Source organism: Tachyglossus aculeatus, chromosome 26 (assembly GCF_015852505.1).
Source record: "Tachyglossus aculeatus isolate mTacAcu1 chromosome 26, mTacAcu1.pri, whole genome shotgun sequence".
Lineage (NCBI taxonomy): Eukaryota > Metazoa > Chordata > Mammalia > Monotremata > Tachyglossidae > Tachyglossus > Tachyglossus aculeatus.
Window position 1 is genome coordinate 257,673 of NC_052091.1, and position 12,748 is coordinate 270,420.

At 64.8% G+C, this 12,748-nt stretch overlaps 2 protein-coding genes across 2 annotated transcripts; both read left to right on the forward strand.

The window, feature by feature from the left end:
• The first annotated feature begins 3,534 nt into the window (after window positions 1-3,534).
• On the forward strand, window positions 3,535-4,476 carry LOC119946176 (G-protein coupled receptor 42-like). The gene has a single exon (XM_038767621.1). The coding sequence runs from the start codon at window positions 3,535-3,537 to the stop codon at window positions 4,474-4,476; it is 942 nt and encodes a 313-aa protein (XP_038623549.1).
• Window positions 4,477-7,473: 2,997 nt separating this feature from the next.
• LOC119945740 (free fatty acid receptor 2-like) lies at window positions 7,474-8,755 on the forward strand. The gene has a single exon (XM_038766889.1). It carries the CDS (start codon window positions 7,474-7,476, stop codon window positions 8,716-8,718), a length of 1,245 nt encoding a protein of 414 aa, XP_038622817.1. The 3' UTR covers window positions 8,719-8,755.
• Window positions 8,756-12,748: the final 3,993 nt, after the last annotated feature.

A 12,748-nucleotide genomic window follows, 5' to 3' on the forward strand; every position in this document is an offset into this window, starting at 1 on the left:
CTCCACCCCCCCATCCCCGCCTGCCCCGCTTCCTCTCCAGGCCCCGCCAGGCCGTTCCGGCCGCGGTCCGGGCCCCCCTATCCTGCGAGCCCTGGGGGCTGGCCACAGGCCTTCCGAAAACCCGAGTTTGGTACGGCCTCCCCTTCCTCGCTCTCCCTCCGTCTGAGGCCCGACTTCCCCGCGCAGAAACCTCGCCGCCGTCCGCTGATGGGCTGCGCTCCTCTGAGGCCGGCCGGGCCCTAAACAGACTTTCGGATCGCCACTTTGCCAAGGTGAAAGAGAGCTGCTCCCCGGTCCGCAGCTCCCGGGACTGCCTCAGGGGCCCCGGGCCAGTCAGAAGCAGCAGCCTGGCGTAGTGGATAGAACACAGGCCTTGGAGTCAGAAGGTCATGGGTTCTAATGCCGACTCTGCCACTTGTCTGCTGTGTGACCTTAGGCAAGTCACTTGACTTCTCTGTGCCTCAGTTGCCTCATTTGTAAAGTGGGGATTGAGACGGTGAGCCTCGTGTGGGACAGGGACTGTGTCCAACCCTATTTACTTGTATCCACCCCAGCGTTTAGTACATTGCCTGGCATATCCAGCGCTTAGAACAGTGCTCAGCACATAGTAAGCGCTTAACAAATACCATCAATATTACAGTAAGTGTTTAACAAATATCACAATTATTATTACTATTGGTCATGACTGAGCCATTGGTGCTGCCCCTCCCTCGGCCTTCGCGCCTCCCCACCTTCCCCCCCGCCCCCGCCCCCCCAACTCGCCTCAGGAGGTCCTCCCTCTTCCTGCATCGCTCCTTTCCGCCGGACCCACACAATCCAGTAGATCACTTTAGGCTGAGTGGCTGGGAGGCAGTTGGGGAGGGGGGAGGGTCGCCACATTAATATCAGCCTTACCCTTCCCATTACTGCCCTCTGCTTCCGCCAAGATAAACCTATCTCTGCTTGCCTTAGCCGGGCGGCAACGTGATCACAGCAACGACCCCTGCCCTCCACACTGCTTGGGGCACGTTTTCCAACTAGAGCGCAAGCTTTCTCACCAGAAGCACGTCTCCCCCGCCTCTCCTACTCCCGTCCCTTTTGAAAAACGCAGATTCCAACCCACCTGGTCTCCTCTTCAACAGCATTTCCCGAGCACCGGTTAGACGCAGGGCCAGGAGCCCCCTAGGCATAGGGTACCACCCTGCGTGCCCCGCCTCCACATCCCCTTAGCCACTCTCCCCCAACCGGGCACTGGGTATGATTGGGCGAACGCGGGTTCTGCCCCTCCTTCGGCTGGGTGGGGGCCATTCGGTTGGGCGGCCCAGCAGCCAGCACCTGTCCCCTTCGGTGAGGGGAGGGGCGAGAGAGAGAGAGAGAGAGAGAGAGAGAGAGAGAGAGAGAGAGAGAAGAGCAGTGCAGTTATCTGAGGCAAATGAGGGTTCAGTTACTCTTTAAACCCGGCGTCCGCAGTCGGGGCTGGACGACTCCAAACTCCGTGAGGTCGCTCAACGCGTTCTCGCTCGGTTCTAGGCTGCCCCGCACCTGAGCCGCCTCCGGCTAGGTCCCCGGATCTCCTGGGCTGCGCTAGGCAGCCGGACTCTCCCTCCCACCCACGATGCGCCCCCCGCTTCCCGGCTCCCGCTGGCTCTTCAGGGAAGAGCGTCGCTGCCGGGCTCCTGAGCCACTGAAGCACTCCCCTGTGTCCAGCTCCGATCCAGGCCCCAAACAACTCCTGGCTGGGCCCCAACGATGTCGCCGCGTTCCCAGGACCCTGCCGTCCTGCAGACGCCTGTTCCCAAAACCCCACTGCAACCAGGCAACCGCCTGGGCTTGGCCTATGCAAACAGTCTTCCCTCTGCCCCTCGACCCGGTTCTGTCCGCCAGACCAGCTGAGCGCGGGACCCAGCCCTGTTTGCAGGAGACGCAGTTCGAATCCTGGTCCCCAAAGGCGAGAGATGTTAGCAGCCAGAGAAGCCGGGACAGCTCGGCCGCTCCCGTCGTTGTAGTGGCCGTGATCGTCGTCATCGTCATCGTCTCCCGCCCCTCGCCCCGCGGCCTGCAGCCTACCCCGTCCAGAGAGCAGCCTCGGGGCTGCAACTGCTGGTCGCGAGGGCTGAGGGGATGACGGTGGAAGGGCAAGCCGCCCGAGCCTCCACCCAGGCTCTAGCCCGGGAGGAGGCGGTGCACCAAGGAGCTGGGGCTGCTTGTCAGAAGAACGGGATTCGAGTTCCGGCTCTGCTCTATGACCTTGGGCGAGTCACGAAGCTCACTGGGCCTCAGTTTCCTCCTCTGTAAAATGGGGAGAAAATCCCTGCCCTCTCTCCCTCCCTGTTTGACCTGATCATCTTGTACTTAGAGCTTAATCAATCAATAAATCAATCGTATTTATTGAGCGCTTACTGTGTGCAGAGCACTGTACTAAGCGCTTGGTAAACTTAGTCCATTGCTCGACACCATAGTAAGGAAACGCTTAACAAATACCAACCCCATTATTAGTACTGGATTGCGCTGGCCCCGTGCAAGGCACCGGCCACGTGGCCTGGTGGTGGCGCTGCACAGCGCGGGTGGCCTGGCCTAGAGGCTCGGGCGGCCCGATCAATCAATCAATCAATCGTATTTATTGAGCGCTTACTGTGTGCAGAGCACTGTACTAAGCGCTTGGGAAGTACAAGTTGGCAACATATAGAGACGGTCCCTACCCAACAGTGGGCTCACAGTCTAGAAGGGAGAGACAGAGAACAAAACCAAACATACTAACAAAATAAAATAAATATAATAGATATGTACAAGTAAAATAAATAAATAAATAAATAGAGTAATAAATATGTACAAACATATATACATATATACAGGTGCTGTGGGGAAGGGAAGGAGGTAAGATGGGGGGGATGGAGAGGGGGACGAGGGGGAGAGGAAGGAAGGGGCTCAGTCTGGGAAGGCCTCCTGGAGGAGGTGAGCTCTCAGCAGGGCCTTGAAGGGATGAAGAGAGCTAGCTTGGCGGATGGGCAGAGGGAGGGCATTCCAGGCCCGGGGGCCGATGGCGGGACAGGTGAGAACGAGGCACGGTGAGGAGATTAGCGGTGGCAGAGGAGCGGAGGGTGCGGTGTGGGCTGGAGAAGGAGAGAAGGGAGGTGAGGTAGGAGGGGGAGAAGTGATGGACAGCCTTGAAGCCGAGGGTGAGGAGTTTCTGCCCAGAGCTCGAACTGAGGCTCTATCTATCTGTTTCTATCCCCGTCGTCTCCCGCCCCAGGCCGGAGGGGAAGGCTGGCGGGGAGGAGGGAGCTGGGAGGGGAGGGGCGGAGGAGGGCAAGGGCTAGGAATTTGATTCCTGTTTGCATACCGGCCAGCTGTGGCTTGAGACATTCTGGGCTCCGTAACGCCAGGAGGGACGGAGCGCTCGAACCTCGCTGAACACTAGGCTGGGCCGAGCCGGGCCGGCGGGCAGGCTGTCGAGGTCCAGCGGGGGTTCCGGCAGACCTGAGGACCGGTCCCGCAGCGGGACGTCCGGGGCAGGGGCCGGAGTCGGAACCAGGCTGCACGAGCCCGCCTGCCGCCATGGACGCTGCCGGGGCCGGCCCGGGCGACCCCTGGGGAAGCCACTGGTTGCTCTTCTGCATCTACCTGTCCACCTTCCTGGTGGGGCTCCCGCTCAACCTGACGGCGCTGGTTATCTTCGTGGCCAGGCTGCGGCAGCGCCCGGCGGCCGTGGACATCCTGCTCCTCAACCTGACCCTGTCCGACCTGCTGCTGCTGCTCTTCCTGCCCTTCCGCATGGTGGAGACCGCCAGCGGCCTCCGCTGGCCTCTGCCCCCCTTTCTGTGTTCGCTCTCCCTCTTCATGTTCTTCACCGCCATCTATTTGTCCACCCTGCTCCTGGCGGCGGTCAGCGTGGAGCGGCTGCTGGGGGCCTCCCACCCCGTGTGGTACCGCACCCGCCGGCGGTCCGGCCAGGCCGTGGCGGTCAGCGCGCTGTGCTGGCTGCTGGCCGGCTCCCACTGCAGCGTGGTCTACATCACCGAGTATGAGGCCGGCGCCTTCTCGGACGCCAACGGGACCTGCTACACGCACTTCGCCCAGGAGCAGCTGACCATCCTGCTGCCTGTGCGGCTGGAGATGGCCGTGGTGCTGTTCGGCCTGCCCCTGGCCCTGAGCGGCTACTGCTACGCCCGGCTGGTCTGCATCCTGAGCCGGGGGCCCTGTCGCCGGCGGACGCGCAAGCGGGTCACGGGGCTGGTGGCGGCCACGATGCTCAACTTCCTGGTCTGCTTCGGCCCCTACAACGCCTCCCACGTGGTGGGCTACGTGCAGTGGGCCAGCCCCACCTGGCGCAACTACGCCTTCCAACTGAGCACCCTCAACACCTGCGTCGACCCGCTGGTCTTCTACTTCTCCTCCGCGGGCTTCCAGACCAGCTGCCGGGACCTGCTGGCGAGGATGCGACCTCGCTGGTGTCCTCGGCGGGGGGCGGGCAGCAACGGGGAGGGGCCCCGGCAGTGAAAGGCCCCGTTCAGTTGGCGGAGGAGGGAAACCAGACCGGGCAGGGACTCATCCACGAAGACCTGGGGAGGCCCGGGGGTGGGGGTGGGGGGTCGAGGAGGGGCTGCGGGCTGAGGGATGGGGTGGGGTGGGGGGGGAGAGAGAGAAGCTCGTAAAGGGGTTGAGGAAGGGCTGGGAGCCGCAGCGGATTTGGGAAGCCTGGGAATTTTCTGAAAGCTGAGCCCTGCGGGGCAGTGAGTCTCGTCCGGCACCGCCGGGTGAAGGGCAGTCGGGGAAGTCAGAGCTGGGCGGGGGCGGGGGGAGGGAAGGAAGTGGGAGAGAGGGCAGGTTCCAGCCCCCGCGTCCCAGGAGCCGCCTCCACCCCTCGAGCTGTGCTTCGGGCCGAGCCTACCGGCCGGGAGCAACTGACCTTGGGGTCAAAGCTGGGTCACGGAATTGGGGAAGCAGGTCGGGGCGGAGGCGGGGTGAGGCCCTGAGCACCCACCATCAAAGTCCCGCTGACTCTCCATTGATCTTCGGAATCGGAACCTCATGAACATCGGTGAATCTTGCAGTGAAAATCACAACGGACGTCGCCGTGGCATGGGTTGTCCCCGGGGGCCCGTTAGGCCCGGCTCCCCGGCAGTAGCATGAGGGTCGGGGTGGGGAGCGGGAAGCCACCCCTCCCTCTCCCCACCCTGCCACTGCTCCTGCCGGCGAGACCTGAGACCGGAGAGGTCCAGCGCCCCGGGGCGGGCGGGGGGCGCTGGACGCTACCGAGAGCGGATCCCCCAGAGCCTCGCTGCTGCGAGCCGCCAGTCTGGCCCCCACCCCAAGGGGCCTCGCCAGCTTCCTTGGTCTTGCCCGGCGGCCTAGGCCTACTCCTAGACCTGGGTCCCCGGGCCCAGTCCCGACTTCTGCCACCTCCCCCATCTGGCTCCCCTAGTCTGCCTCCCCAGCTTGGCCCGACCTCTTCCCGCGCGCGGCTCCCGGCTTGGGATGGGGGGGCTCGAGGCTGGGGCCAGGAGGGAGAGGCCCGGATCCTGCTTCCCGATTTGATTTCTATTTGCATATTTCCCCCCTGAGGTCTGGTCATCCGAAGCCCATGGGTGCGGCCACTAAGGGTGGGGAGTGGGGAAGAGGAGTCGGGATGCGGCGAGGGCAGAGCCGCGAGGGCTGGGCTGCAGGACACTCTCACCTTGTTTCTCCTGGCCTCCTCCCCCGAAACTGTCCGGCCCAGGCCCGAGGCAGCGCTTGACCACTCGCTGCGGCTCAGCCCGGCCATGTCCGCCCTGCTGCCGCTGCTGTTGCTGCTCTTCATGCCCTTCTGCATGGCGGAGGCCGCCAGCGGCCTGCGCTGGCCTCTGCCCCCCTTCCTGTGCTCTCTCTCCATCTTTCTGTTCTTCACCATCATCTACCTGTCCACCCTGTTCCTGTCAGCGTGGAGCGGCAGCTGGGGGCCGCCCACCCGCTGTGGTACGGCACCCGCCGGCGGTCAGTGCTCTGTGCCTGCTGCTGGCCGGAGCCCACTGAGGAGTGGTCTACGTCACCGAGACCGCGGCTGGTACCTTCTCAATCAATCAATCAATCAATCGTATTTATTGAGCGCTTACTTTGTGCAGAGCACTGTACTAAGCGCTTGGGAAGTACTTCTCGGCCGCCAAAGGGCCCCGCTACAAGCACTTTGGCCAGGAGCAGCTGGCCGTGCGGCCGGAGATGGCTGCGGTGCCATTCGGCCCACCCCTGGCCCTTAGCGACTACTAGTACACCCGGCTGGTCTGGCCCCGGAGCCGGGGGCCCTGCTGCCGGCGGCGGACGTGCAGGCGGGCCACGGGGCTGGCGGCGGCCACGATGTTCAACTTCCTGGTCCGCTTCGGCTTCCCAGGATGCCTGTCAGGTGGGGGGCTCTGCCCAGTGGGCCAGCCCCACCTGATGCAACCACGTCTTCCCTCCGGCCGCTGGCCCTTCTCCTTTTCCCAGCGGTGGGCGGGGTTCTGCGGCCTCGCGGGTTCCCGCAGGCCGGCCGGGGAAGTGGTCAGAGGCCCAGAGCGGACACTCGCCGGTAGCCCTGAGTCGGGGATGGGGGGGGCCGGGGCCAGAACTGGGGCCCCCGAGCCCGGTTGGGGATCGGCCCCTGTCGGAGCACGTGACCGGCGGCCCCGGTATAAAGCCGCCTCTGTCAGCCGCAGACCCGTAACTCAGCCCCCGGCCCGGCACCCCCCCCAGCCCCGACCCCTGCAAGAACAGCCCCGGGCGGGCGAGCTCCGGGGCAGGATCCGGGCGCGGAGCTGAAGCCAGACCGCGGGCGTCCAGTCGGGCTGTTCCGGGGGCCGGAGGGGCCAGAAGAGGCCCGCCAGGAGGAAGCGCGCTTTCCTCTCTCTGTTCGCTTTTCGACCTAACGGATCTAGGGGCTGCAAGCCCGGGCCGCACCCGGCGGGACACAGGCACCCAGGGTGAGACAAGCCAGGGGAGAGGAAGAGGAGAGAGGGGAGGGGGCGCCTGGATCATCTCAGCTCCGCAGCATCCTGACGCCTGTTTCCTCGGATCCTTGCCCTTCCCTCCCTTCGGGGGGGGGGGGGGGAAGGGGAGAGAAGGGGGGAAAGGCAGCAAGGCAGCTGACCGCCCTTCTTGGCCCCCGAGGGGAGGAGGGCGGGAGGGGATCGCAGGGGTCGGGACGGTGGCGGTGGGGGCGGGGGCCGGGGCCGGCTCCCAGATGCAGACGTAAAAGGCCGAAGCCGGCGGCGGCCGCGGAGACGGCTGTCCCGCCCTCGGCTAGTCAATAATTACCCTGCGGGCGGGCGACGACAGGTGCTGGGGGCCTGGGGGCCTAGGTCCGGAGAGGGGCGGCCGGGAGCGGCGCGGGGGGCGGAGGGGAGGGGAGAGCGCGGGCCTGATTTGTGGCTGCGGGAGGCGGGGGAGGGGGGCAGAGAGGGAGGGAGACAGGGACCGGGCGGGGGCAGGGGGGGGTCGGGCCCCGCGGGCCCTGAGCCCGGCCCCCGCCCCTTCACCCCCTGCAGGATGAGCCTCTCGGGCTCCAACGCGCTGGTCCTGTCCATCTACGTGCTGACCTTCGCGGTCGGCCTGCCGGCCAACCTGCTGGCCCTGAGGGCGTTCGTGGGCCGCGTCCGGCAGCCGCGCCCGGCGCCCGTGCACATCCTGCTGCTCAGCCTGACGCTGGCCGACCTGCTGCTGCTGCTGCTGCTGCCCTTCAAGATGGTGGAGGAGGCGTCCGGCCAGCGCTGGATCCTGCCCGAGTACGTGTGCGCCATCATCGGCTTCGGCTTCTACAGCAGCATCTACATGAGCACCTGGCTGCTGGCCGGCATCAGCGTGGAGCGCTACCTGGGGGTGGCCTACCCAGTCCGCTACAAGATGGCCCGCCGCCCGGCCCACGGCGTGGCCGCCGCCTTCGTCGCCTGGCTGCTGTCCTTCGGCCACTGCACCCTCGTGATCATCGTCCAGTACCTGCCCGAGGACGGCTGCCCGCTGGACAGGGCGGTCTGCTCCGGAGTGAACAGGCTCCTCCAGCACGGCTTGGCCGCCACGCCCTGCTCCAGCCCGGACAAGTCCACCTTCTGCTCCGAAGTGACCACGTTCGCCACCGAGCTGACCAACGCCGCCAATTGCTCCTTCAACGCCAGCGTGCCCCTGGCCGCCCGGCTGAACGCCTTAGCCCAGGTGCTGGGGAACGTCACCTGCCCGGAGCCCAGCGTGGCCGAGGTGGCCTCCAACCTGACCCGCTGCGCGCAGAGCACCGGCAGTTGCCCCCAGAGCATCTTCTGCTACGAGCACTTCACGGAGCAGCAGCTGAAGGTGGTGCTGAGCGTGCGGCTGGAGCTCTTCCTCGTCCTGTTCTGCCTGCCGCTGGTCGTCACCGTCTTCTGCTACTGGCGCTTCGTGCAGCTGATGCTGGCGCAGACGCAGGTCGGGGCTCCGCGCCGCTGGCGGGCCGTGGGCCTGGCCGTCGTCACCCTCTTCAACTTCCTGGTCTGCTTCGGGCCCTACAACGTGTCGCACGTGGTGGGCTTCCACACCCACCGCAGCCCGACCTGGCGGGTCTACGCCTTGCTGCTCAGCACCCTCAACGCCAGCTTCGACCCGCTGCTCTTCTACTTCTCCTCGGCGGTCGTGCGCCGGGCCTTCGGGGACGGGCTGCAGGCGCTGCGCCGCCGGGGGGCCTCCCTGCTGGGCCGGGCCGGGCCCCAGCCGCCGCCGCAGCCCCCGGTGTCGCTGGGCCCGTCCGAGGACACCTCTACCACCTGAGCCCGTCGGGGGAGGACGGGGACCCGCCGGGGGCCAGAAGGGAGTCGCCGGGAGCCGCCGCCCCGACGGAACAGGACGGCGGCCACCGGGAGCCGCCGCCCCGCCGGGGAAGGACGGAAGGACGGCCGTGGCCGAGAGCCGCCGCCCCGCCGGGGAAGCGCCGGCCCTTGACGCTTGGGCACCGCGGAGTGCGGAGACGGGTGGGGCAGGGAGGGTTCCAATAAACGCCCCGGGACCCACGCGGGCCAGCGGGAAGAGCCCTCGTGCCCCTTTTCCTTCAGGTGCCCGGCCCCTCCGCTGGAGCCTGGGTGCGGGGCGAGGAGATGCGACTGAGCCTGCCAAAAACGGGGCCGAGGGGCGCTCCGGCCCCGGGCAGACAATCGGGGGAGAAGACGAGCGACAGACAACCGGGGACGTGGCAGGAGGGAGCGGGAAGGAGCGGGAAGGGTTCAGTGTGCGCAGTGGGGTGGGGGTGGGGGGAAGGAAGGAGCAGAGCTCGGAGGGGGAGCGGTGGGGGAAGTGAAGGGGAAGAAGTGGGCTCGGGGGCAGGAAGTGGGAGGGAGGCGGCGGGGGGAGAGAAGGGGCTTGGTGGGGAGGGCCGGAAAGAAGGAGGGCCAGCCTTGGTTACTGGAAATGCCGGTCTAGGGGCTCGGGCAGACAGGTGGGCAAACAGAGCGGGAACCGGCGCGGGGAGCGTTAATGGATAACAGCGGGGAAGGGGCAGAGCCGTGAGGGGCCCTGAGGAACCTCATTCTGGTTCCCCCTGGCCAAGTTAGGTCTGTCCCCACCCGGGCGGGGCTGACGGCGATCTCGGAGACCCCGGGCTTCCATACGCTGAGGGAATGTTTCCCGGCTCGAGCAGCCCCCGGGAGCCTCTACGGAATTCCCCACTTCTGTCCGCTGAGCCGGGGAATGAGCCGGGGGATGAGCCAGGGTTCGCGATCTCCTCAGGCCCAGCCCGGGGACCAGCTAGGCCGAGGCCCGGCCCGAAGCGCCAGTTTTGTTCTGTTCTGTCCCCTCTGCCTCCCGCTCCCACCTCGACAAGGCAGGGCAGGCCAAGGCAGGGGAGGGCGGGGACCTTTCGGATGGGAGGTCCAGCCAGCCCAGCAGCCAAGCACCCCCAGGCTTTCCGCTTCAGGCCACCGAGAGAGAGAGAGAGAGAGAGAGAGAGAGAGAGAGAGAGAGAGAGAGAAGCAGCAGCCGTTCACTGAGGGTTCAGTGGCCCCGTAAACCAGCGACCGGGGCTGGTCGAGCAGCCAGCCGGTAATCAGGCTGCCCAGGACACGGTCAAAAGAGAGACAGACACGCACGCTTCAGCTCCCAACGCCAATCGCTCCCGGGTCCGATACGGCTTCCGGAGCAGGAATCCAAGCCTCTAACCGTTCCGTAGCCATTTATGGGCTGTTTGCATCGCTTCTCCAACACCCCGCCTGCTCCAGACCTCCCCACAACAGCGTGGGGGGTCTCCTCTCCAACCGTCCTATTTCCTGTCAGATGGGGGTCGGGGGGAACGGACTGGGAGTGTGCATATGCCTCCCCCTCACCTCCCCCACCCCCGCGTCCACCCACCCCTCATCTCGCAGGTGGCTCTTTTGCCGTTCCAAGGGGTTGGTGGGCCAGTCTGCCAGTCATCGTCACCAAGAGTATTTACTGGCTCTTTCTCCGGGCAGAGCGCTGGGAGCTTTCAATAGAGTTAGTAGACACTATCGCTGGTTAGCCCTAAAGCAGTTCAGCGCCGGGGGGATTCTGAGGATTTGTAGAAACATCAAGAGACAGAATGTCAGCTTTCAGAGGTCCGACCGGCCCACCACAAACTTCACGTTTCTGGGCTCATCTCTCTTTGTCTTGTCTCCCCGTCCCCACCCCCTCACCCGCCCCGCCCCACCTAGTTCCTTCTCCCAGACGGGAACTAACCTTATTTCTCGGTCCCTCAACCAGGAAATGGGGGTGGGGGTGGGGGTGGGGGAGACTATTTGGAAATTTCAGAGAGCAGCAGGACACCTCGAACATGTCACTGGACAGGAGGCCTGGGGGTTGGAGTGGGGAGGGACTTCGCACGGTCGGTCTGGGCTCCGTCCCGGGGTTTCCTTCACTACCCCGTGCTGACACCTGCGGTGGTCGCCAACCACCAGGAAATTGTCCCCCACTCAAATGATCGAAGTCTACCAGACCTTAGGGGCTCCGAGCCCCCGCTTCCGTGGTGGGCCAGGAGTGGTCCCCAGACTCGGCTGCTGTGGACATTTGGGGCACTGGGACTTTTGGGACCCCGCCCCGCTGCGACCCGCGGTTCTTTGGCCCCGGAGGCTCAAGGGCTTCTTTTTTTTTACGGCATTTGTTAAACGTTTACTATGTGCCAGGCACTGTACTAAGTACTGGAGTAGACACAGGCTCATCACGTTGGACCCAATCCATGTCCCACATGGGACTCACAGGTTTAATCCCCATTTTCCAAATGAAACACAAAGAAGTAAAGTGACTCGCCCAGGGCCACACAGCAGACAAGTGGTGGAGCCGGGATTAAAAACTAGGTCCTCCGACTCTCAGGTCCAGGCTCTAATCAATAGGCCACATTGTACCTCCTGTGCCCCGTGGGCGGGTTTCGGTCCCTCACTCGTCCACCTGCTCAGGGGGCCGCCGGGGAGGTCCAGCTTTCTTTCCGCTTTATATCCCAAAACGCTGATAAAAGACCACCAGTCTTCGTCTGCTCTTAAACCAGCATCAGCACTAGGCTAAATCGGCTAAACCCAAGTTCTGTCCCCAAGACACCCTTTCCCGGGCCCAGACTCCTGTCCCCGAGGCTGGAGGCGGCGTCCCGCACCCCCCCCCCCGCCCTCCCCCACCCCACCGAGGAGGCCCGGGCGCGGCCGGAGGGGGATGGGGATGAGGGTGCGGCTGGGCTCAGGTCAGACCTTCGCACAGTCTGAGCTAAAAGAAGGAACCGCCTGGCCTGGGGCTGGCCGTGCCTGTCGCTGCCCCCTCCGCAGGCCTCCCCACTCTCTCTTCGGGCGCTTTTGCTCCAGGGCGGCCGAGAAGGAAGCTGTGGCCGAAGCACAAAGTGCGATTTCTGTGGATTGTGGTCAGGACAGGATGGGGCCCCGGGGTCCCAGGTTGTCAAAGGGCATCTGGGTGACAGCGATGGGGGCTGGGAGCGGGGATTGTGGAGCTTCAGGGAGAATTGCTTCTCGGACCGTGGGCGTGGGGGCATCCCCTGTCGCCTGGAGCAGCCCCCACAAGTCAGGGTTGAGACCTCTGAAAAGGGTCTGGCTGGAGGTGCGGCGAAGATTGGTTGGGCCACCCCAAGATGCCACATGTCTCTTCTGCCCCCCCCCCCGCCCCCGCCTCGTCCTGAGCCTCGCTCCTGGCCCCACATACCCCCTTGGGCTCCTGGGGGTGGGAATACAGGGACCCCCCCCCTCCACCCCGAGGGTGGGAACACAGGGATTCCGGGACTGAAGGGCAACAACAACAATAACACATGGTATTTGTTAAGCACTTACCATGTGCAAACACTGTTTGCTGAGCTGTACTTTCCAAGAGCTTAGTACAATGCTCTGCACACAGTAAGTGCTCAATATATACGATTGATTGATTGAATGAATGAACGAATGTTCTAAGCGCTGGGGTAGATACAAGTTAATCAGGTTGGACACAGTCCCTGTCCCACGAAGTCTCGCTCTTCATTTTACAGATGAAGTAACTGAGGCCCAGAGAAGTGAAGTGACTTGCCCAAGGTCATACAACAGACAAATGGCGGAGCCGGGATTAGAACAACATACCTTCCGCCCTCCAGAACCGGTCTCTAACCACTACACCATGCCTCATCCAGGGCTCCACCCCTCACCCCGGGCCCCGCCCCTTGCCCGCGACGCGGGCCTCAAAGCCCACACAGAGCGACGGCCCCGCCTTCCGCCAGCTCGGCCTCCCCCTGTCTCTCTCCCCTCTCAGGCCCCACCGGGCATCTCCCCTCGACGACGGGCCGCACTTTAACGGAGGAAGATTCCTTACCGTTTGGCGGGCACCGGCCGGCCCG